The sequence below is a fragment of the Xenopus laevis genome, chromosome 8S (genome assembly GCF_017654675.1).
Source record: "Xenopus laevis strain J_2021 chromosome 8S, Xenopus_laevis_v10.1, whole genome shotgun sequence".
NCBI classification, from domain to species: domain Eukaryota; kingdom Metazoa; phylum Chordata; class Amphibia; order Anura; family Pipidae; genus Xenopus; species Xenopus laevis.
Genome location: NC_054386.1, coordinates 14,259,515 through 14,284,007, shown reverse-complemented (window position 1 = coordinate 14,284,007; position 24,493 = coordinate 14,259,515). Strand labels below are relative to the sequence as shown.

At 39.6% G+C, this 24,493-nt stretch overlaps 1 protein-coding gene across 1 annotated transcript; it reads left to right on the top strand.

The window, feature by feature from the left end:
* Nucleotides 1-4,454: 4,454 nt before the first annotated feature.
* Nucleotides 4,455-17,915, top strand: psmc6.S (proteasome 26S subunit, ATPase 6 S homeolog). Its single transcript, NM_001097000.1, is given in 14 exon segments — nt 4,455-4,545; nt 7,679-7,758; nt 8,152-8,191; nt 8,560-8,612; nt 9,967-10,034; nt 10,984-11,098; nt 11,353-11,440; nt 12,144-12,205; nt 12,494-12,617; nt 13,142-13,203; nt 14,590-14,710; nt 14,802-14,882; nt 16,544-16,615; nt 17,454-17,915. Coding segments are annotated over 14 exon segments (1,170 nt in total). The 5' UTR covers nt 4,455-4,460; the 3' UTR covers nt 17,573-17,915.
* The last annotated feature ends 6,578 nt before the right edge of the window (nt 17,916-24,493 follow it).

The following is a 24,493-nucleotide window of genomic DNA, read 5'->3' as shown; positions in this document are numbered from 1 at the left end:
TTTACATTGACCTTTAGTATGATGTAGCGAGTGATATTCAGAGACAATTTGCAATTGGTTTTCATGTTTTATTATTTGTGGTTTTCGAGTTATTTAGCTTATTATTCAGCAGCTCTCCAGTTTGCAATTACAGCAATCTGGTTGCTAGGGTCCAGATTACCCTAGCAACCATGCATTGATTTGAATAAGACTGCAATATGAATAGGAGAGGCCTGAATAGAAAGATGAGTAATAAAAAGTAGCATTAACAATAAATTTGTAGCCTTACAGAGCATTGTTTTTAAATGTCAGTGACCCCCTCCCTATTTGAAAGATGGAAAGAGTCAGAAGAATGGAAATAATTAAAAAACTACAAAAAGAAAAAATGAAGCTCAATTGAAACGTTGCTTAGAATTTGCCATACTAAAAGTTAACTTAAAGAGATACTGACACCTGAAATTAAACTTTTTTTTACATCTATTATAATATTGGCTTTGCAAGCTACTTCTAACTTTGCCATAAAGTATTTGCATGAAGCTTTTATATTACCTGTCTGATCCCCCATGTTTCTGTATGAGGGGGCTGCCATATTTGTGCAGCAGGAGTCCGTTAGCATTAGAAACTGTAACTAACAGGCTGAGATGGGACAGTCAGGTTGGCAAAGTCAGAGTGTCAGAGAGTCAGGCTTAGGAACTTCAACTAACAATTATATACAAAAACAAACCTCTCAGCAAAAAATGATCACCATGACCTATAGGTAACAGTTAATGTACATTCATATGCTAAAAATTCATTTTTTAGTGTCAGTATCACTTTAAAGTGATACTGACACTAAAGTAAGAAATTTTGTAAATACGATCAATTATATATTCAGCATCATTTCTGAAATAATCGAGTTTATGCTCACAATTCCTATCTTAGCATCTGTTTCTCTTCATTCTGTCTTGATGAAGCAGTTGGGTGTCAGATAGTCATTGACAGTTAGATCCAATATATCTTATAGGGGGGGGGGCTTCCTTTCCTAGCAGATAAATTAAAGCTCAATTAAATAACTGATTCCAGTACAAACAAAATCTAACAAAATAACTGCCTTTTGCAAAAATTTCTGGTGATTTTAATAGAGTGAGCTTTAATACATCCTCTAGGCAAAAGGAGCCCCCCAATAAGATATATTGGATCATTCCTCTGACACCCAACTGCTGCATGAAGACAGAATGAGAAGAAACAGATGCTGGGAGAGGAATAGTGAAGATAAACTTGATTATTTCAGAAACAATGCAGACTATTTTATTGATTGTATTTAAAAAGTTTCTTATTTCAGTATGATGAAGCTAATATTAAATTTTAATTTTCGCGATAGTTCCCCTTTAAGGTGTGACAAGACAAGGGTTGTTTTTTTTTACAGCAAGAGTAGAAAGTTGTTCACTCCCTCAAGTGGTTGCTTTTGTAAATATACTAAATAGTTTCACAAAGGGGTTGGATTCTTTTTTTAAAAAGTGAGAAACTGTTCAGGTTATGATATTACTGAACGATTTTGACTCAGGGACTGGCCAGATTGCTAAGAAAGAAAGCAATATGTTCTGTTACTGACGCCAATTGGTTGGGGCGGTTTGGCTGAACATCTGGACATGTATAAACAATAGAAAAAAACGAAAGCATTCCTTCTGTAAATACAACTCTCATTTTGGCTGCAATCAGTGGATTGTGCCCACCATGATTATGCTAGTATGAAATATAGTCAGAATTAATGGAGTGCTGCATTATCTTGCTTTGGGAATGTACAACCAATACAAAGTGATTCTACACTGACCACTATCAAATTATACAGGTTTATTTAAACAAGATATCCAATTTCCCGACTTGTTTTTCTGCATGGCATTTCCTCAAACGCTCAACTTTAGAAATAATAAGGCCCGTTAGTGCACAGATGGGGCAGATATTCATGCGCAAATGCATATTTTAATGTTTCTGCTCTGGAATCCAACTCTCAGGATGATAAGATCTGTGTACAGTTATGTTTGGGTGGGGAAAATGGATTTATATTTACTCCCTGGCAGAGTAAATGCCTCATCTGACATGGCCCTGAAATGGAAATGAATTAAAAAGACACTACCAGCATACATGCATACTTTAAAGGAGAAGGAAACCCCCTGGGCGCAAAACCCCTCCCCTATGTTGCCTCTCCTCCCCCCTGGCCTACCTGTCCCCCTGGGCAAATGCCCCTAACTTGTTACTCACCCCTCTGCGCAGGTCCTGTCCACGGAGTTCACAGCCGCCATCTTCTCCCACGCGCGTCTTCTTCCTGCTTTGACTGGCGTCTTCTGGCGCATGCGCAGTAGGAACATTTACCGGTACGGATCTACTGTGCATGCGCCGAATGTCACAAAGTGAAATCGGAAAACTTCGTGACATTCGGCGCATGCGCAGTAGATCCGTACTGGTAAATGTTCCTACTGCGCATGCGCCAGAAGACGCCAGTCAAAGCAGGAAGAAGACGTGCGTGGGAGAAGATGGCGACTGTGAACTCCGTGGACAGGACCTGCGCAGAGGGGTGAGTAACAAGTTAGGGGCATTTGCCCAGGGGGACAGGTAGGCCGGGGGGAGGAGGGAGGGGGACAACACAGGGGAGGGGTTTTGCACCCAGGGGGTTTCCTTCTCCTTTAAAACACTTACAAAAGTTAAAATACTACAGCAGGGAAACCCCACCAAGACAGATCTTAATATGCTGCTATTTACAATAAGCATGCCTCAAGGCAATTTTTCATATAAACACAAAATACATTGTAACTATATACTTCAATCATTTCTACACATCTGTTAATGGCATACCAATATGACAATGTAGCGAGCAGAGTTTAACCCCTTAGGAACAGTAGTATCTAGATAAAAAAAATCCAGTATGCTTTCATCTTTAATAAATTGTTTATTCATCAATTTAATCCCTATGCATACACCTTCACTGGCTCCGAGTATCCTCTTGAATCAAATTCAATTTTTTAATATATTCAAGGCCCTTAACAATTAAGCCCCTCCTCATAGCTCAGCTCTGAGCTCAAAATAACACTCCTTTATGCAAACTATGCTCTGTTTCTGACCTTCACCTCTCTTCTTCTCTCATCACTTCATCCCTTTCCAGACTTTCTTCAAGCTTCTACCTGTCTATGGAACTGTCTGCCAAACACTCCTTAAAGGAACAGTTGTGTGAAAATAAAAACTGTGTAAATAGATAGGCTGTGCAAAATAAAAAATGTTTCTAATATAGTTAGTTAGCCAAAAATATAAAAGCTGGAGTGGACAGATGTCTAATAAAACAGCCAGAATCCAACTTCCTGCTTTTCAGCTCTATAACTCTGAGTTAGTCAGCGACTTGAAGGGGGGCCACATGGGACATTTCTGTTCAGTGAGTTTGTAATTGATCCTCAGCATTCAGCTCAGATTCAAAAGCAACAGATATGACCCACGTGCCCCCCCTCAAGTATCTGATTGGTTACTGCCTGGTAACCAGCGTAACCAGTCAGTGGAAACCAAGAGAGCTGAAAAGCAGGAAGTAGTGATCTGACTGACATGTTATACATCAAATCACTCCAGCCTTTATACATTACATTTTTGGCTAACGAACTAAATTAGAAACATGTTTTATTTTGCACAGCCTATCTATTTACCCAGTTTTTATTTTTACACTGAACAATTCCTTTAAAGGAGAACTAAAGCCTAACTAAAGAAGTAGGTAGAAATGTTGTACATTATGTTTTGTGCTTCTGTACCAGCCCAAGGCAACCACAGACCTTTAGCAGTAAAGATCTGTGTCTCCAAAGATGCCCCAGTAGCTCCCCATCTTCTTTTCTGCTGATTCACTGCACATGCTCTGTGCTGCTGTCACTTACTGAGCTTAGGGACCCACTCACAATATACAGTACACATAGAATAGAAATATCACAATATAAGTCTGATTAGTAATTAATACACATAATTACTACATGGGAGCACAGGAACCAGTGCAATTAGCATCAGAATTAAATAATCAGCAGACCTGTAGCATCAGCTTATATTACAGGGGAAGCTCATTTTCTGCTGGATAATTAGTGACGAGCCCTCAGCTTAGCTTCTCAACAGCTGCTCAGAGCCTATTGAGCATGAGAAAAAAACATAAAGATTGAAGCCCAGCTGAAACTGTCTCAGAAATCTGTGCTGTCACAAATGCCTGTACTGCAGTATTATGTCCCAGAGGAGACGCAGTCGGCTGATGTCTCTGCAGGACAAGTTTTCAGCAAAAAAAAACCGCCCCAAGACCTCAGAAGCCCTCTTCCCTGCCATGTAATACAACCTCCTTCCAGAGAGGGCGCAATGATAAACCGATGCCATTTACACTGAAAGGGCCGCTCTAGCTTCACATGCGCTGAGATTCGCTTCTCGTTTGTTGCTGAGCTCCCCTACAGGCTATGGCCCTTCCCGGCATTCCCTATGAGCAGCGGCTTCTCATCATGGCGGACCCTCGGGAGAAGGCGCTGCAGGATTACAGGAAGAAATTGCTGGAGCACAAGGAGATAGATGGCCGGCTGAAGGAATGTAAGTGCCTGGTAAAGCCCAGGGAACCGCAGATCTAAGTAAAGCTAATGTGAAGCTGCCATTCTGTGTGAGCGCTTCTTCTCATTCTCGCTTTGTCATGGCGGCCTGGGCCTTGTACTGTCAGTAAGAACCACAGTGTGGCAACAGCTGTATAGTTTATCTGAGGGCTCTATTCATGCTCCAGCCTACTTAGTCGTGAAAGATACGAAGGTACTGCCCGTTGTTATTCCGGTAAAGCCGCACTTTGTTTGTAGAGAGGTGAGATTTTTGATTCTCTCAACTGAGCGAAGCTCTGGGAAACTGATAGCGGCTTCTTGCTCCGGCCGGTCACACACAGCGTTACTGTACAGCAGTCTCCCCTCGGGAAGCCACAAACTGCCCTGTTGTACCCCACTTATGCCTGTGTCACCCCACTTATCCCTGTGTCACCCCACTTATTCCTGTGTCACCCCACTTATCCCTGTGTCACCCCACTTATCCCTGTGTCACCCCACTTATCCCTGTGTCACCCCACTTATTCCTGTGTCACCCCACTTATCCCTGTGTCACCCCCACTTATCCCTGTGTCACCCCACTTATCCCTGTGTCACCCCACTTATCCCTGTGTCACCCCACTTATCCCTGTGTCACCCCACTTATCCCTGTGTCCCACCCCCACTTATCCCTGTGTCACCCCACTTATCCCTGTGTCACCCCACTTATCCCTGTGTCACCCCACTTATCCCTGTGTCACCCCCTGATCCCTGGTCACCCCACTTATCCCTGTGTCACCCCACTTATCCCTGTGTCACCCCACTTATCCCTGTGTCACCCCACTTATCCCTGTGTCACCCCACTTATCCCTGTGTCACCCCACTTATCCCTGTGTCACCCCACTTATCCCTGTGTCACCCCACTTATCCCTGTGTCACCCCACTTATCCCTGTGTCACCCCACTTATCCCTGTGTCACCCCACTTATCCCTGTGTCACCCCACTTATCCCTGTGTCACCCCACTTATCCCTGTGTCACCCCACTTATCCCTGTGTCACCCCACTTATCCCTGTGTCACCCCACTTATCCCTGTGTCACCCCACTTATCCCTGTGTCACCCCACTTATCCCTGTGTCACCCCACTTATCTGTGTCACCCCACTTATCCCTGTGTCACCCCACTTATCTGTGTCACCCCACTTATCCCTGTGTCACCCCACTTATCCCTGTGTCACCCCACTTATCCCTTTTGTACCCCACTTATCCCTGTGTCACCCCACTTATCCTCTCTGTGTCACCCCACGTGTCCCTGCTGTACCCCACTTATCCCTGTGTCAAGGAACTCCTGGTCCCAGTCAGTCTGTGAATGGCTTGTCATGGCCAATTCCTCGCTGCTGTCACTAGAGGCAACATTTCCTCAATACAAACACTTTCCATTCATCTCGTTGTGTCCAGTTGTCCTGATTAAATAGGGATGTGTTAAAGTCACTGCATCCTCCTACTATCAGTCTCATTTATAGTTTTCTAATAACACATCCTTGTGCTTTTTTTTTTTTTTTAAATTGTCGGCTTATTTTAAAATTATTAATTTTGGCTTCTGTTTCTCTCTTATGCAAAGAGAGTTTTTTCATAAAATGGCAACTAAAACCTTAAAGGAGAATTCAACCCTAAACCCCTACCCCCCTACCCTACATAGACCCCCCCTCCCTTAACAAAGGTGTTACCCCGGGCAAATGCCCCTAGCGTTTTACTTATCCCTCGTTGCAGATTCAGGCGTCGGAGTTCACGGGCTCCATCTTTAGCCGCTTCTGTAATCTTCGGAATGAGACCTGCGCTTCTGGAATATTCATGAGTTTGGGCTGCATGCGCAATTGTCGCTAGACAGAAAGTTGCGATTGCGCCAGCACTCCGGTCTCATTCTGGAGATTTCTGAAGAGAAGATGGCGCTCTTATACTCCGATGCCTGTATCTGCACCGAGGGGTAAGTAAAATGTTAGGGGCATTTGCCCGGGCTAACACTTAGGCTTTTTTAATTTTAAGGTTGAATTCTCCTTTTAAAGGGGAACTATCACAGAAATGAAAATTTTATATTAACCTCAGCATATGGAAATAAGAAACTTTCTAAATACAATCAATAAAAAAAATCCTGTTTCTGAAATAATCAAGTTTATATTCTCCATTCCTCTCTCAGCTTCTGTTTCCCCTCATTCTGTCTTCATGCAGCAGTTGGGTGTCAGATGAATGATCCAATATATCTTATAGGGGGCTCCTTTTGCCTAGAAGATGTATTAGAGCTCACTCTATTAAAATTACCAGACATCATGTCTCTACATGCAGAATTTGTGCAAAAGGCAGTTATTTTGTTAGATTTTTTTTTTGTACTGGAATCAGTTATTTGAGTGAGCTCTAATTTATCTGCTAGGAAAGGAAGCCCCCCGCTGTAAGATATATTGGACCATTCATCTGACACCCAACTGCTGCATGAAGACAGAATGAAGAGAAACAGATGCTGAGAGCTGAATAGTGAATATAAACTTGATTATTTCAGAAACAGTACAGAATTTTTAATTGATTGTCTTTAGAAAGTTTCTTGCTTCAGTATGAGGAAGCTTATATTACATTTTCAGTTTTGCAATAGTTCCCCTTTAAACTGTTGTTTTTGTAAAGCTTGAGTCCAGTGGGACAGCAGAAATGTAACAAATATATTTCCAAAACAGCATACGGAACCTAGAACATCAGCATCCTAAAGCCCAAGTCAGGTGCCTCGGACGCAGACTTACTTTTACATTACACAGTGGATCACTGTTGTGATAAGTTGCTTGGAGTGCACTTGTGTACAGGTAGTGATGGCATTTAATTCTATTAAAAGGGGATTCTTGGGAAAGATCAAGTAATCCATTTCTTCTTTGAAATTTGATAACTACTGTGCTGTTAGTTCCTATTTTAATTGTGCCAAAAGCTCACTTGCTCTTTCTTGTAAGCAAATGTCATATTAACACTTCTGTTGCTGGCATTCCCCAAACATGCTAACAAGAACCAGGTTGCTCATTAATGACCTCCGGGTAGTTTACAAGTTAAATCAGATTAAGCTGTAGGGTTTTTGGTTTCTATTTAAAGGGGAAAAACGACATCTCTTTTTTTTTTTTTTTTTTTTTCTGCAGTAAGAGAACAATTGAAGGAGCTCACCAAACAGTACGAGAAGTCAGAGAATGACCTTAAAGCACTGCAGAGCGTTGGGCAGGTATGGCTGCAAATTTGTATGCAGAAATATTGATATTAATATTTAAGGTACAGGTAAGGGACCTCTTATCCAGGATGCTCGGGACCTGGAGTTTTTCGGAAAATGGATCTTTCTGTAATTTGGATCTTCATATTTTAAGTCTAATAGAAAATCATATAACATTAAATAAACCCAATAAGCTGGTTTTGCTTCCAATAAGGATTAATTAACATTAATCTTAGTTTGAATCAAGTACAAGGTACTGCTTTATTATTACAGAAAAAAAAATTGGATTATTTCATAATAATGGAGGCTATGGGAGCCATCCTGTAATTCAGAGCTTTCTGGATAACTGGTTTCAGAATAATGGATTCAATACCTATGATTGTATAATTTTCTTTCCTTCTGTTTTAGATTGTTGGGGAAGTTCTAAAGCAGCTAACTGAAGAAAAATGTAAGTTTCCTTTTTATTATTATTATTGTATACTTGTAATATATAAATACACATGCTAACTTTTTTTCCAGCATTGTTCATTTGTTAGCAGACGTTTCAGAGCTGCAAATATTAAAGGCAATTTCCACCCAAAAACAATGAACAGAAAGGGGCAAACAAATACTGCTTTGAGTTGAAGTTAAAGTCACATATAACTTCGAAACCATTCCAAACAAAATGAATTCATATTTGAACATTTGTTAGAATCGCATTTTCTTTTATTGTGCAAAAAACTTTATCTGTGGAGGAGAACCTCTTTAACACATGATAATTAACATTTGGCATTTTCTATTTAAAGTTTTCATCAGAATGTGGTTTTGTTTTTTCAGTTATTGTTAAAGCAACAAACGGTCCAAGATATGTCGTTGGTTGTCGTCGGCAGGTAATATTAGAATTTCATCCACTTTTGTTTTAAAGGTGTTGTTCACCTTAACATTAACTTTTAAATGATGTAGAGAGTGGCATTCTGAGGCAATTTCTGGTTTTTGAGTTATTTAGATTTTTATTCAGCAGCTCTCCTGTTGGCAGTTTCAGCAATCTGGTTGTTAGGGTTCAAATTCCCCTAGCAATCATGCACTGATTTGAATAAGAGACTGGGATATGAATAGGAGAGGCTTGAACAGAAAGAGGAGTAATAAAAATGAGCAATAATAAATATGTAGCCTTACTAGGGATGCACAGAATCCAGGATTCGACTTGGGGCTCGGCCTTTTTCAGCAGGATTCGGATTCGGCCGAATCCTTCTTCCCTTCTGAACCAAATCCTAATTTGCATATGCAAATTAGGGATGAGGAGGGAAATTGCATGACTTTTTGTCACAAAACAAGGAAGTAAAAAATGTTTTCCCCTTCCCACCCCTTATTTGCACATGCAAATAAGGGTTCGTATTCGGCCAGATTCGGGGGTTCGGCCGAATCCAAAATAGTGGATTCGGTGCATCCCTAAATTTGCCCATTGTTTATAAATGAGCTCCAGTGTGTTTCATGCACTTTTGGGCAGTATAGCTTTCAGGGGTACTTGTACTTGTGTATAAATACAGTTCCCTGTGCTACTTTATAATGGGAGGTTTCACCTAAAACTTGGACTACGCAATATTTCATAAATGAATTTGCAAGGCACTAAGGGAAGAGACACACACCAAGATTCGGGAGCTTTAGTCGCCCGGCGAATGTAGATCGCCGGCGGGATGGCCCCAAGTTTCCTCGTGAGGCGACTTCAGAAAACGAAGTGCTCTGAGTGCCATCCCACCGGCGATTTAGATTCTAGACGGCGGGAAGGCAGTTCGTGGAGATTAGTCGCCCTGAAGAAGATGAGATTTGTCGCCGGATGACTAAATCTCCCCGAATTATGTGTCTCTGTCCTAAATGTCTTGCACCACAATATTGGTATAAAAATAGTTACGGAAACTTGTGTACTGGTTAATTACATGAACTCCTTTCTGTTTATTATTGGGCTGTGAACCCACAGGTATCATAGTAACATAGTAAGTTAGGTTGAAAAAAAGACACGTGTCCATCAAGTTCAACCTTTTAACTTTTTTTAACCTGCCTAACTGCCAGTGTCCTTTAACATCCTTGCAGCTACACCAAGTTAGTGAAAGGGCCCTATAATGTACAGGAGGTTTTAAACCTTTAGAAACATGAAACAATTCCATTCCATTTCTACTCTAAATATATATTGTTATTGTTGGGTTGCCTTTTAATTTACATTAAATGGTTTGTTTTGCTTTCTTATAGCTTGACAAAAGTAAACTGAAGGCTGGAACAAGAGTTGCACTAGATATGACTACTCTGACTATAATGCGGTAAGACCGCCTTTATTACTATTCGCCTGTAAATATCGTGCTGTGTGTATTGAGCTTAAAGGAGAATTAAAGTCTAAAATATATTAAATGGGTTGTTCACCTTTGAGTAGAGAGTGATATTCTGAGACATTTTGCAAATGTCATCAGTCTGGTTGCTAGGGTCCATATGACCCTAGCAACCATTCATTGATTTGAATAAGAAACTGAAATATGAAGAGAGACTGAATACAAAATGGGTAATAAAAAGTAGCATTAACAATACATTTGTATCATTGCAGAGCGTTCGTTTTAGATGGATGTCAGTGACCCCCTTTTGAAAGCAGGAAAAATTTAAAAGAAGGCAAATAATTCAAAAACCATAAATAATGAAGACCAATTGAAAAGTATCTTGGAATTGGCCATTCTATAACATACCAAAGGTGAACCACCCCTTTAAAGCTAGAGATGATTTAATTGATGTACAGAACTTAAAGGGGTGGTTCACCTTTAAGGTAACTTTTATGTTGTAGAACGGCCAATTCTAAGCAACTTTTCAATTGGTTTTCATTATTTATGGTTTTTGAATTATTTGCCTTCTTTTAAATTTTTCCTGCTTTCAAAAGGGGGTCACTGACCCCCATCTTAAACGAAAACTCAAAGGTGAAACACTTTTAAGCCCAATCGGGGTATTTTGCCTGCAATAAGGATTATTACTCAATGGAATTGAGTACAAGGTACTGTACTGTTTTGGGAAATCATTTTTAAAAATCTGAAGTATAGATTCTGTGGGAGCCTTCCCATAATTGAGAGCTTTCTGTATAATGGGTTTCTGTTTTTTTTTGCTGCAGAAAAAGGCCACATTTAGGCAGTATGTGGGGGGGAAAGATCTTAGTGTTTCCAGTACTGGTGCTTTGGTTTGATGTACATTTTGCGTGCATTTTTTAGTGCTATGCTTGTTGTTGTCTTGCAGTTATTTACCACGAGAAGTGGATCCTCTTGTGTACAACATGTCTCATGAGGACCCTGGAAGTGTGTCATACTCTGAAATAGGTGGACTTTCTGAACAAATCCGAGAACTTCGAGAGGTATCCTAACACTGTGTATTATATAATATGTTATATTGGTGTGGATTTTTTTTTTCACTTGTCACTAATTGCTGCTACAAGTTTTTTTTTTTTTCTTATAGGGCAAATAAATGTCCCTAGAAATATTTCATGTGAAGCACCATGGTTCTCATTGTAAACTTGTTGTAAATGTTTCACTATACAAACAAGTTTCCAAAATGTAATTTTGATTTCTGGAATCCATGAACACCTCTAAATTTTTTTTGCATTTTCAGGTAATTGAGTTGCCACTTACAAACCCTGAATTGTTTCAGCGTGTAGGAATTATACCTCCAAAGGGCTGTCTTCTCTATGGCCCACCAGGTATGTAGTTATGGCTCTTTCGGTTCTTTTTGCTTTGCTGTAAATTGAGAAAATATTAAGAGACAAGTTCCCGCCATGTAAAACCTGCTATGATTCTATAAAAATATAAAAAAAGAGAGTTGGGTTTTCAGCAATTCAGCAAGAATGTACATGAATATGAAAACCATGGGGAAAAAATTGTTCTGGAGGAAATTTGATGCAAATTTCTAACCCCCCCCCCCATGATCAAGCAAATTTTTTTTTAAAAAATTGCCTTTATATGTTGGGATCTAAAATCAAGTCCCTCTGCTATAAGTGTGTTAGCTTTGCAAGACACTAAGGGGGCCATTTACTCTTTTTTTTATAAAATCAGACTTTAAAAAAAATATCACGAATTCTTCAGGATTTTTAAACCCTGAGGATGGAAAAGACTGAATCTGAAAATCCATCATCTCAGACCTGTCGAGGTTGCATAAGTCCCAATGTTTTTTTTGATGTGCCCTGGGTTTCGTGCAATACCCCCCAGTGTTTTCGGGAGAAAATTCAGAAAAAATTGTGAAAATCTGAATTTTTTTGGAGTGAAGCAAAACTTGTTTGCTTAATAAATGCTCTTCTTGGTTCAGAACAATATAAGTAACAGTAAGGTAGTGAGTAAATATATATTTATATTTCTGTTTATTTTTTGCATTATTACCTGCCTAACCCACCGAATGTTCTTTATTAGGTACTGGAAAAACTCTACTTGCAAGAGCTGTTGCCAGTCAACTGGATTGCAATTTCTTAAAGGTACAATCATTGAGTTTTTTTTTATAAATAAAAACTTGATATCAACGTGTTACATTTGTTTGTAAATCTCATTTGTAGCATGGGGCCAGAATGAATGCATGTAAAGCAATATCTGGTCGGTTTATGATCTGATTGTGGTAACAAAACTTGGACCCTTATAGCCCACCCTGTGGGGGCCAAGACAAAGTTCTGCTTGTTTTGTGACCTCATCCAATGAGAGGATCTTTTTACTGTATATCTCGTATAACACTTTTTATTTTAAAATAACTTATATCTTTGCTGTTTCAGGTTGTGTCTAGTTCAATTGTAGACAAATACATTGGGGAAAGTGCAAGACTAATTCGCGAAATGTTTAACTATGCCAGGGACCACCAGCCATGTATAATTTTTATGGATGAAATTGATGCCATTGGTAAGCATATTGCAATGTATCTTGTGCTTATTCCGTATTAAAGTACCTGGGTGCCTGCCAATTTGGGATAAATGCAAAAGTAGAAAGTAGCGACACTCAAGTTTTTTTAGAGTTGCAAAAACAAAAAAGTTGTTTGTTATGGCTCAATGTTTCGATCCCCCACAGGGATCTTCGTCAGGAGTATACAAACAAACATTCAGGCAACCCATAATTCCCCTGAATTTAAACCCACATCTCAGAAAATGGCGCCAAGAACTGCTGCTAGGCAACCGTGTAAGCTGTCAATCAGCTACTGTATACAGTGCCTATACACTCGTTTGCAACTCTAAAAAACCTGTGAGTGTCGCTACTTTCTACTTTTGTAGAAATATATATATATATATATATATATATATATATATATATATATATATATATATATAGATGTATTTATAATTTATTTATTTTTTTACAAATTTTATGAGGGGGGAAACATCTGTAGAAAAAAACATTTTTGTCATATCTCAACAATATTTTATTTAAAGGTGGGCGGCGGTTTTCTGAAGGGACCTCAGCTGACAGAGAAATTCAGAGAACTCTAATGGAGGTAATAAATCTTAAAAAAACACTTTTGATTGGTGGGGGGTGTGTGGAAGGGGGGTGTTCCCCTAAGGGCAGTGGCATATGGGGAAAATTGTAATTGCCTGGACCCTGCCAGTGCATTTTTGAAGAACCACTCACCAAACTGGCAATTTCCTCATGTGGCATTGCCCTAAAATTGGGCTGTTTTTCCCCACCTTGTTCAGAATCTGACTCTTAGAATACTGACCTCTGTGCTAAATGGCAGTGTAGCTCCTGCTGTCATTTAAAAAAAAAAAATAAACTGGCTGCCCACTATTTCAGGTTGTTTGATATACAAGGTTTTGCCCAAGATTGCAGTAAACAACCTGCTCAAGAGCTCCATTGCCCTCTTTGGATGAGATCATTTTATTAATAGAGCCCCTACTCCGGTTGGGGGTAACATTAGTTTTTTTCTTTATTTTTCTTTTTTTTTTTAAATTGTCCCCCACCAGCGCTAGGACACTCGCAGTGAGAGGGAGCTCCTGGTGCAAGCGGCCATGTTACTGTTGTGCATAATGCTCTTCTGACATCACGTGCAGCATTCACTCATTATGCGCATGTGTTCAAACATGGCTGTTCAAACTGGGATCTCCCAGTGCAGGTGACCTAGCTTGGTTAACAGAGCGGTTGTGGGTAGAGATGTTATCAGTATAGGATTGCAGCGTTAATACATATACTTAATGCTAGGATCGGAGCAGAGTGGTAAAGTCCTGCTGGGTAAATTAATGAGCCCGTATATCGCTAGACTACTGCCCATATTCCACCCACACAGCTCCCTTGACGAACGCAACTGCTTCAGATGCCTTTATTAGAAACCGATACTTCCTGCCTATAACTGCTTCTGCCTAATAACATCGATCATCGCAAGAGCCTAAAAAAAGTTTAGACACCTTTTTTTAAACTATTAGGAAGGGCGGCTCTTGCGCTGATCGATGTTATTAGAAGCAGTTATAGGCAGGAAGTATCAGTTTCTAATAAAGGCATCTGAAGCAGTTGCGTTCATCAAGGGAGCTGACATATATATTGTGGGGTGGTCAACTACAAGGGTCATTCTTTCTCTTCTTTTGATTTTTGATTTATCGTTTTTTGACCCCTGCACACCCCATTTTTGTTTTTTGTATATTACATCCAATGGAAGGTGCTACCCTTGTTTGTATAATATATGGTATTATAAATGTACTTAGTACAGTACTGATCTACCAATGTTGACACAAAGTATACACCTTTAGTATCAGCACTACAATATCTTGCTTATCACTTGCTTCATTGATACATCTTCCACAAAATCAATATTTAATCTATACACGTTTATAGATTGGTTACTCTGGTTTTTTTTTTTCTTCTGTATCATTTTGTGCTTTTTTTTTTCTAGTTGTTGAATCAGATGGATGGGTTTGATACTTTGCATAGAGTAAAAATGATAATGGCTACTAACAGACCTGACACTTTGGATCCGGCCTTGTTGCGTCCTGGAAGACTTGACCGAAAAATACGTGAGTTTGAAACCCTTTGTTTCTGTGTATTGTTCTAGGGGTTTTTTTCCCTCCTGGTTTTAATTGTATTTTTCTTGTAATCATTATACAGATATTGAGTTGCCCAATGAGCAGGCAAGGTTAGATATTTTGAAAATCCATGCTGGTCCCATAACAAAACATGGTGAAATTGGTAAGTGCTGTAAAATCATTTTTTTCTGATCCAATTTTTAAATATAATACTTCTTGTGTTCATTATTTTAAAACCTTTATGTTTTTTTTTTTTTAGATGGATAGTGTACCCCTTGGTCAGCATGAGTTCAACGAATAGGACTTGTTCTGAACATATTTTTTTTTTAAACAACTTTTGTTATATATTTTTTATTGGTTTAACAGGGCAAACAAGGAGATTGAAGCTATTCCATGTTTTGTCCTTGAGAGAGAATTATCTCATTAGCTCAATACCTTTTTTGTGATTAAAACAGGTAAAATATGTTCAGCACAAATCCTTTTCATTAAACTCATATTAAACAAGGGATATTATCCACCTTAAAGGAGAAACAAACCCGTACTAGAAAAAACCCCTACCCTGCGTAGACCAACCTCCCTCATGCCCCTAATTTTTTACTTACCCCTCCTTGCAGATCTGGCCTCGAGAGTTCTCGGGGGCCATCTTCTTTTTTTCGGTCTTCTTTGGAATCTGAAGGGAGCTTCGGCGCCTGCGCAGTTGGAGTAAAGTTCCAGTCCCGAACAACTGCGCATGCGCCAAAAGTCGCAAACATTTTTGGAAACTCTGTTCAGATTCTGAAGAATACCGAAAAAAGAAGATGGCCCCTGTGAACTCCTGAGGCCAGATCTGCACGGAAGGGTAAGTAAAAAAAATTAGGGGCATTTGCCCGGGGGGCAGTTAGGCTGTGGAGGAACAGGGAAGTTTGTCTACACAGGGTAGGGTTTTTTTCTAATACGGGTTTGTTTCTCCTTTAAGGGTGGGGACACATGCTAAGATTCTGGGGACATTAGTCGCCCAGTGACAAATCGCCTCTTCTTCGGGCGACTAATCCCCCCGAAAACCCTTCCCGCCTAAAATGTAAATCGCCGGCAGGATGGCACTCTATGTGCTTCGTTTTCCGAAGTTGCCTCACGAGGAAACTTCAGGCGACTTTGGAAAACGAAGCACTCCGAGTGCCATCCCACCGGCGATTTACATTCTAGCCGGCAGGAAGGCTTTTTGGGGAGATTCGTTCCCCGAAGAAGAGGAGATTTGTCGCTGGGTGTCACCACCCTTATAGTTATCAAGAAATTAATAGTTTTCCTTTTGTAGGATAACAGATGCTGTAAATACACGCAACTGTGTATTTAGGAAGTACTATAAAGGGTATCACTCTAATTATAAATATTTTAACTTTTCTTAGCTTGTGTATGTTGTGTATTTATATTACACCTGTTTGTTACATATGAGGCCAGACCTACAGTTTGGGAACCACTGCTCTATGCACAGAGTACCATCAATAAACCTCTTCTAGTAACATTATCAGATTACTTGAACTATCAGTGACTCTTCAGAAGAAGTTACTGAGCTCCACTAATCACATTTGAATAAGACTGTGGCATCAATGTGATGTAATATCATAAAATTATTTTAACACAATCTGCACAATTAAACCCATTTTGCTCATATAAGGTATCCACTGCTATTTTACTTTCCCTTCCATAATACATGTTGTGGGGGAAAAACCTAAAACATATCCACGTTTAAAGTTAGATATAAAATCTTACACACCTATGCTAATGATTTTTTTCCTTTTCATTTAAAATGATACATATGCAAGAAAGTTAATTGTATGCCAATTCTAGATTATGAAGCCATAGTAAAGCTTTCGGATGGGTTTAATGGAGCCGACCTTAGGAACGTCTGCACAGAAGCGGGTAAGAATGATTTTGTAAAAGCTAGTATATAAAAACATGTAAAAAAAATACTTTATAAAGATGCTTATGAAATCACCAGTTGTGTTTTGAAGATGCCCATTGAGTTATATAGCAGGAAAGCCAACTGTTTCAGCTTAATTGCTCAGAGATAGCTCCATATTTGTTGCCATCTGGGCACAGATTCAATAGCAATCCCACCTACCACTTAAATTCACCATTTAATGGTGAAATACCCATTTAAGGATTGATCAAAAATATGTAGAGCACCCACCATCATTTCTATGCTGTCTCACTCTTTTTTTTTTTTACTTCCTTGTTTTCCCTCCCGCCCATAATTTGCATATGCAAATTAGGATTCGGTTCGGCCTTTTTTCAGCAGGATTCGGTTCGGCCTTTTTCAGCATGATTTGGTTCGGCCGAGCAGAAGGATTCGGCCGGATCCGAATCCTGCTGAAAAAGGCCGAATCCAGAACGGAATCCTGGATACGGTGCATCCCTATTTAAAATGCATACAAAGCCTCATTTTATTGTTTTAGCAGAAACAATTCACAGTATTATATTTGGCACTGAATAATCTGGTGTTTTGTAGCCATGACAAATCACAGACAACAAGTAGCACTGTGTATCATTGCCGTAGCTTTCTATATATCTCTGTTGTGACGAGGCATGAATTCTCTGATAACAATTCTGTTAGGTATAGACACAGGATTTGAGCCTTATTTAGTATACAATGTGACATTTTGTAATTAAATCCCACATTTATATGAAGAAGAAGAATCATATCTTCCCCAAAGAGCTCCCTTAAACTATAATTTACTTTGTTTTGATCTCCCAACAGGGATGTTTGCAATCCGAGCAGATCATGACTTTGTTGTCCAGGAAGACTTCATGAAAGCCGTTCGAAAAGTTGCAGATTCTAAGAAACTAGAGTCGAAACTAGACTACAAACCCGTCTAAGATAAGACAAAAGACTGCATGGGTGATATGTGGTTATATTAGAGGTTCATATGTTCCTCCTGGGTCTGGTCTTTATTATCCGATTTAGTAATCCAATCATTTCTGGAACAAGTCTGCCACAGAATGTTTATTGTGTCTGTATTCCAGTAGTTGCGCATCCACTGCGGTTCCTGTTACAGAATGATTTGCTTTGCAAACCACTGGGTGATCAAGTTAGAGATGCGCTAAAAGGGAAACATCATTGCAGATTTAAGGAAAGTTAATGTGTTTCGTAAGAAGTATTTTATATCGACTGACTTTTGTCTTTTTCTTTCCAAGCTAAAATAAATAACATTTAAATGCGGAATTTGTGTGCATTGAGTTTTTTTTTTTTTTTCTTTTTCACTTGAATTTTATTCTTATGTGATATAGTAGCCAAGACAACCACTTGCAAATTACCTCCTGTAAAGCTGCCCATACATGCTGATATTTCATCAGGAAGTTTGGCCACTTTATATCCTACTTCCCAAGCATCTGGCCATTTATGGAAAATCAGGGTCACACTTCAACCTATAAACCTGCGATTCAAGTGGATTGCGAATTTTGTCCAAAATAAAGATGTGTTTGTTGATTTTTGCTGTTCAGATCTTTCTGGCGACACACGTATGCCCATTCATATGTTCTGGGTCAATTTGACCCATTTGGTCAAGAACTGTAGCTTAAAGGACAAGGAAAGGCAAAAAAATAAAATCCCATTTTTACTTTCTTTAATGAAAAAGAAACCTATCTCCAATATACTTTAATTAAAAAATGTGCACCATTTTTATAAGAAACCTGACTGTATGCAGTGAAATTCCCCCTTCATTTACTGCTGTGGATAGGAATTGTCAGACAGTCCCTAACTGTTGAGCAGGGAAACAATCAGACTTATGAACAGCAGGGGGAGCCCCCGCCTTACTTCCCAGCCATGCAGAACTCAAGCAGCTTTGTTTATGATGATCCCTAAGCAGCCCAGACCACACTGAGCATGTGCACAGTCTTAGTCTTGCAAAGATATTTAACAAAGTTACAAGATGGTGACCCCCTGTGGCCAACTTTGAAAGCATAAATTATTTGTTTGATTAGGCTTATGGGGCAGTAAGTTCATGTTTATATTTAGTATACAAAATACAGCATTTCTATCCTTATTCTATTTTAGACTTTACATGCCCTTTAAGAAAAATTGGGAACGCTTCTAAAAAATTCAGACTGGGCTGCACTGATTACTTTGCACTTAGTATAGCCCTACAAAGAGCACTTAGCATCTGATTGTTTAGATGATCTGGTAATTAAAGGTGGCTATGCACCGACAACCTGGTATAGATGGCCTGTACAGTATCCGGACAGGCGGAAACCTTAGGGGCCATACACATATATGGCCACCTTTCTATTATTCCATTCAGGCCAACCAACTTGAGGGGAACACTGGGATATTAGGAAGAGCCACAGAGTTTCAAGTGAATAGAATTTTCTGCTGCTGATTGGTGACCACTGCCATATAGAAGGACAATGGACTCTGAAGACGATGCTTTATGACCAAAAGATGCCCATTTTGCTGCTTCTATATCTAGTTTTTAAAGCTGAGATATATGGTTGACCATGGTGCAGCATTACAGATGTTCTTTCAATATAGCTTGAGCCTTAAAAGCCCAGGAGGCTCCTTAAGCCCTTATAGAGTGTGCCTTAATGGGAGGAGCTTGCATAAAGCAGAAAAGAGTATGCCATGAAATCCCGTCTTTGTGTGCCTGCCTTAGGTCTTGAAAGAACTTTTTGTGTCAAACGCAGACATAGAGAGGTTCCAAGTCTAAGATGTGCCTTCATTTCACTGTGGGCATAATGTGCAGTTCTATAACCCCAAAAAAAAATATTTATATATCTACTAGAAACTACAAACCTAGAACTGCAATTCCTGGTAAACTACTCTACTAGAACACAACCTCTATATCTCTTGTATTTTTTTTTTTATGTAATGTGTATGTTCATAGTGTACACTAGGAATGCTTTCACCTGTTTTTTACTAAGTTGGGTCTTTCAGAAAGCATTCGTTAAAGCGCCATGAGGGATTGGAGTTGCCTGAACTTGGGGGTAAAAGTGTTATGGAAATAGCTGCATGGTCCAAGAAGTTCCTAAGGTGTATATGTGAACTAACCACTTCTGCTAGGTCATGTTGGGATATGAATAAGTAGTCTATTCCCGTATAATTATGTCTTGGTGAGTAAAATTTAATTCTTTATAACTAAGATGATGTTATACACCAAACATTTACTGAAACATGTAGATGTTTTCAAAATGTTGTGCAAATTACCAGTGAAATACTGGAATTCCCAGATGAACCTTCAATATGAGGCTCTAAAGGGACATTAAAGTCCTCCCCTAAGATAAGAGTGCCTGTCATAAAGTTTTCAAGAGTTTGCATGATGATTGCAAATTACGTGTCTTGGTCAGCATCAGGAAGATATGTATATTAAAGGAACAGTAGCGCCAAAAATTGAAAGTGTTTTAAAGTAATGAAAATATCATGTAGTGTTGCCCTGCACTGGTAAAACTGGTGTGTTTGCTTCAGAATCTCTACTATAGTTCATATAAACAAGCTGCTGTGTAGCAATGGCGAAAATTGAAAAACGGCTATATGGCACAGGATGAATAATGGATAACAGATAACACCATTATGTTCTACAGAGCTTATCTGCTGTTTAACTTGAGCCTTTTCTCCTTTGAATAGCTGCCCCCATTGCTACACAGCAGCTTATTTATATAAACAATAGTAGTGGTTCTGAAGCAAATACAGCAGTTTTACTAGTGCAGGGCAACACTGCATTATATTTTTATTACTTTAAAACAATTACATTTTTTGATGTTACTGGTCCTTTAACAAGGGTGTATTTATGGTGGCCTATATGGCTCTTGACGTAGACATATCTTAGTATCGTCAATTGAGAAATTCAAGTTTTTTGGCAATCAATATAGCTACCCTGCTGGACGGTGAATGTGAAGAGCACGGCCCCTGCAACTAGGGCCTGGCTAACATTGTGGGGCACATTCACCAAGCTCGGGTGAATGAATAGAGGGAAAAAAAAAAAAAACGAATTTCGAGTCGTTTTTGTGCTCCTTGACTATCGAATTGGCGTAAATTCGCCTGAGTAGAATGATTCGAAAAGATCGAGCGCAAAAACGCTGCGACTATTCGCCCATTCGATAGTCGAAGTACTGTCTCTTTTAAAAATACTTTGACTGCCTACTTCGCCACCTAAAACCTACCGAATTGCTTTAAAAGCCTATGGGAAAGTCCCATAGGCTTGTTTTCTAAGTTTTTGATCGAATAAAAAGGCATTCGATAGATCATTCAATCTTGAGACTATTCGCCCCAATTGCCTATTCGATTCTATTCCCCAGTCGAATTTCGTGGGATTTAACCCCTCGAAATTCGACCCTTGATATATCTGCTCCTCAGTGTCATCAGAACTTTACATCATCCTATCAACCTAAGCCACTCGTGTATATCTAGAGATATTTTAGCACAGGATTACACTGTGCAAGTTCAGAACAATTATATTTCTGTAGCAAACTGGGCGATCAAGCCTACAGTTGAGTTAGGAACCAAGAGAAAACAAGTAATTCCATGTATACAGAGGCATGAAGGCTCTGCTTAACAAACAAATGTGTTATTGCAGCATCAAAATGAGGAAAAGTTAACTGTCTGAGGCGAACCCCCTGGTAGTCTACATTCTAGGATGGTACAGGGGATGGGGGTAGAACTGGGGTCGTTACCAATATGAGGGTCCGTTATAATGTGCAATAGCATCATCTGTTCATGGTTCGTGGAGAGGAAAGATGGTGTGGGGGAGAAGTAAATATTTTCCAGGGCATTTCCCTGAAGCAACAAGAAATAAAATGAATGTGCTATTAAGCAGGCCCGTTACAGTGATGGGTAAAAGCACAGTAAGCCATTCCACAGGCATTATTTTCAGGTATTCTCTAAAAGATGCTGATGTAAACCATAGAGAGGAGTCCAGCATATTCTATTTCAATTTTTGAGTGTCAAAATTCACACATTCTAATTTTATTCCCCCTATCCAAATGCGAGATTTATCACACCTCCACCATGGAAACAGTCCTAATTTGAATATTCGCCACCTAAAACCTGCCAAGTTCATTTACAAGTCAATGACAGAGGTCTGTTGAGCCATTTGGAGATGTTAATAGCCTTCCAGGCATTCAAGGTTTTTTTTCGGTAGAAAAACTCGATTCGTACGAATGGAATACAATTCAAATTTTCAGGTCGGAACCATTCAATCGAATATTAGACATTCAATTTTTTTCTTAAATAATCTCCCAGTTGAATTGTAAGTATATTTGAATTAAAAGAAATTCACATGGATTAGAAATTCGACCTTTGATAAGTGGGCCTCTTAATTTTACCAGTGCAGGGTTGCATCGGTGTAAGTGCTTAATACCATCACTTCTTATTGTTTAATGGTTTCCCGATCCCTAGTGCCCTGTTTAGAGTCACTAATGCAGTAGAGGACAGTACTTCGGTTATGCATGGCATATAGCATAGAGTGATTCATTTAAATAAGGGGGTAGGGTGGGGAGGAGGGATTCCATCACATATTGAATAATATTGCTCTGGAGGGTACTTTCATTGCTCCAATACCAAGTTGTATCTGTCCGTTGTGTTGCCCACCAAGAAGGGGTCGTCTGGGTGGGCAAGCTAGTAAGAGATCTCTTAGTATAATTTAGATGGAGAGACTACTGCCTGTATTTAATCATTTGAATAGGTAAAAGTTCAGGGTTAAATGATGGTGAAAGGTACAAAGTTTTCTTTTCCTTTTATAGTGCAGAGGGGTTGCATCTGTGTAAGTTTTATGCCGGTTTGTTATGAAATGTGAGGCATATAATGGGGTAAAATGCAAGCTTTGGGACGATTTATAAAAATGACATAAAAACCCGTTACATTTAGCATGGCTCTGCAGTTTGGTAGTTTGCAGTAGAAAACTGTTTTTACCCATTTTGGATTCATCAGAATGTGTACTTTTAGAAAATATATGGTTTTCTAGGGTCTCCGTTCTGTTAGGGGGTCTTATGGCTAGGGATGCACCGAATCCATTATTTTGGATTAAGCCGAACCCCCGAATCTTTTGTGAAAGATTTGGCCGAATACCGAACCGAATCCAAACTCTAATTTGCATATGCAAGGAAGGGGAAAAAATTTAACTTCCTTGTTTTGTGACGAAAAGTCATGCGATTTCCCTCCCCTAATTTGCATATGCAAATTTGGTTCGGCCGGGCAGAAGGTTCAGCCGAATTTTGCTGAAAAAGGCCGAATCCCGAACCGAATCCTGGATTTGGTGCATCCCTACTTATGGCACATAATACACATGCCGGGTGCTTATAATGCAGCATCCAGAATGTCAGCTGTGAAAATGTACCTGTTTTACCAATATTTGTTTGGTAGCAAAGATACCTCCTGGGCCCCCCTCTGTAGTTATGCCCCTGGTGACGGGCGAATCTGTCCCATTTTCTTAATGGAAAATTTGAAAAAGGCATATTTTCATATAAATTCATTTATTTGTTAGACTTTTTTTTCACTGCACATATTGTGCTGTTTTTGGGCTACTTTTGAAGTGCCTCTTGACTGGTTTTGGGCTGGTTTTGTAGCTGACTTTGGCTGGTTTTGAAAATTAGACCTAAACCAGCCCAAAACTAGCCAAGAGGCACTTCAAAAGTAGCCCAAAAACAGCACAATGTGTGCAATGAAAAAAAGTCTAAAAAATAAATGAATTTATGTGAAAATACACCACAATTTTCACTGTTTTGCAAATTTTTCCATGAAGCAAAATGTAACAGAATTGCTTGTCATCAAGGACGTAACTACATCGCGGGGACCAGGAGGTATAGGGGCCTATTTTGAAGGGCTGCCCGGGTCAAAACTTCCTGCCCGGTTTTCCAAATAAGGAATCCGGGCAATGATTGACACGTCAATCGGCCAATCGCCGAGTCATAGCCTCGCTCCTGATGTCATGGACACGCCCATCTATGACATGGCCCAACCCTCTGCCCGGTCTCCATCATTTCATACCTCCCAACATTTTGGAAGTAAAAGGAGGGACAAAAATTTTTTTCCCACACGTAGCGCAGCAATTTTTTGACCACACCCCTTTCTGTGGCCACACCCCCTAATTACCATGTTAGTTTTACAAAATTTGGCAGGTTATGAAAGTTTGAAAATATTTCTCCTTATCTAAACTGTGTTTTTGTGTCTCAAAATTGTTACAAAGTATCTTATTTGCACCTGTTAGCTGTTCTGGGCTCTGGTAAAAGCCAATTAAGTGAGAAACTTTTTCTGGCTGTTCAGTGCAGAGAAAAGAGGGACTTTCCAGTACAAATGAGGGACTGCGGGTTGAGCTGTCAAAAGAGGGACTGTCCCTCCGAAAAAGGGACAGTTGGGAGGTATGACCATTTCAAAAGGTGGCAACACTAATAGGAGCCCCATAAGGCCCTAATACATATACAATTTCAATAAATATGGGTAGAACAGGTCTAAAATTGAGGAAAGTAACGGGAAAAGGCGAGAATGGGATGGGAGACTGGGGTACAGACGCCAAAATCTGGTAACTCCTGACTTATACACAAGTTAGTCCCATTGCATGCTGGGTATTTTTAAACTTGGCAATTGTTAAACAAAAACTACATTACCCAACATGCATAGGGAGACACAGGCTTTTGCACATTAGAAATAACATTGGTTGGTTTCCAAAGTACAAACCAGCCAAAGGCCTAAAAAAGTCGAAATCCATACCTTGGCTAGTTTGTATCTTCAAAAACCGGCTGGGCTTTAAATTAGTAGCCCATTTGGGCTGGAAAACCGCCAACCTAGTCACTCTGGGGCAGTATTTTAGTGAG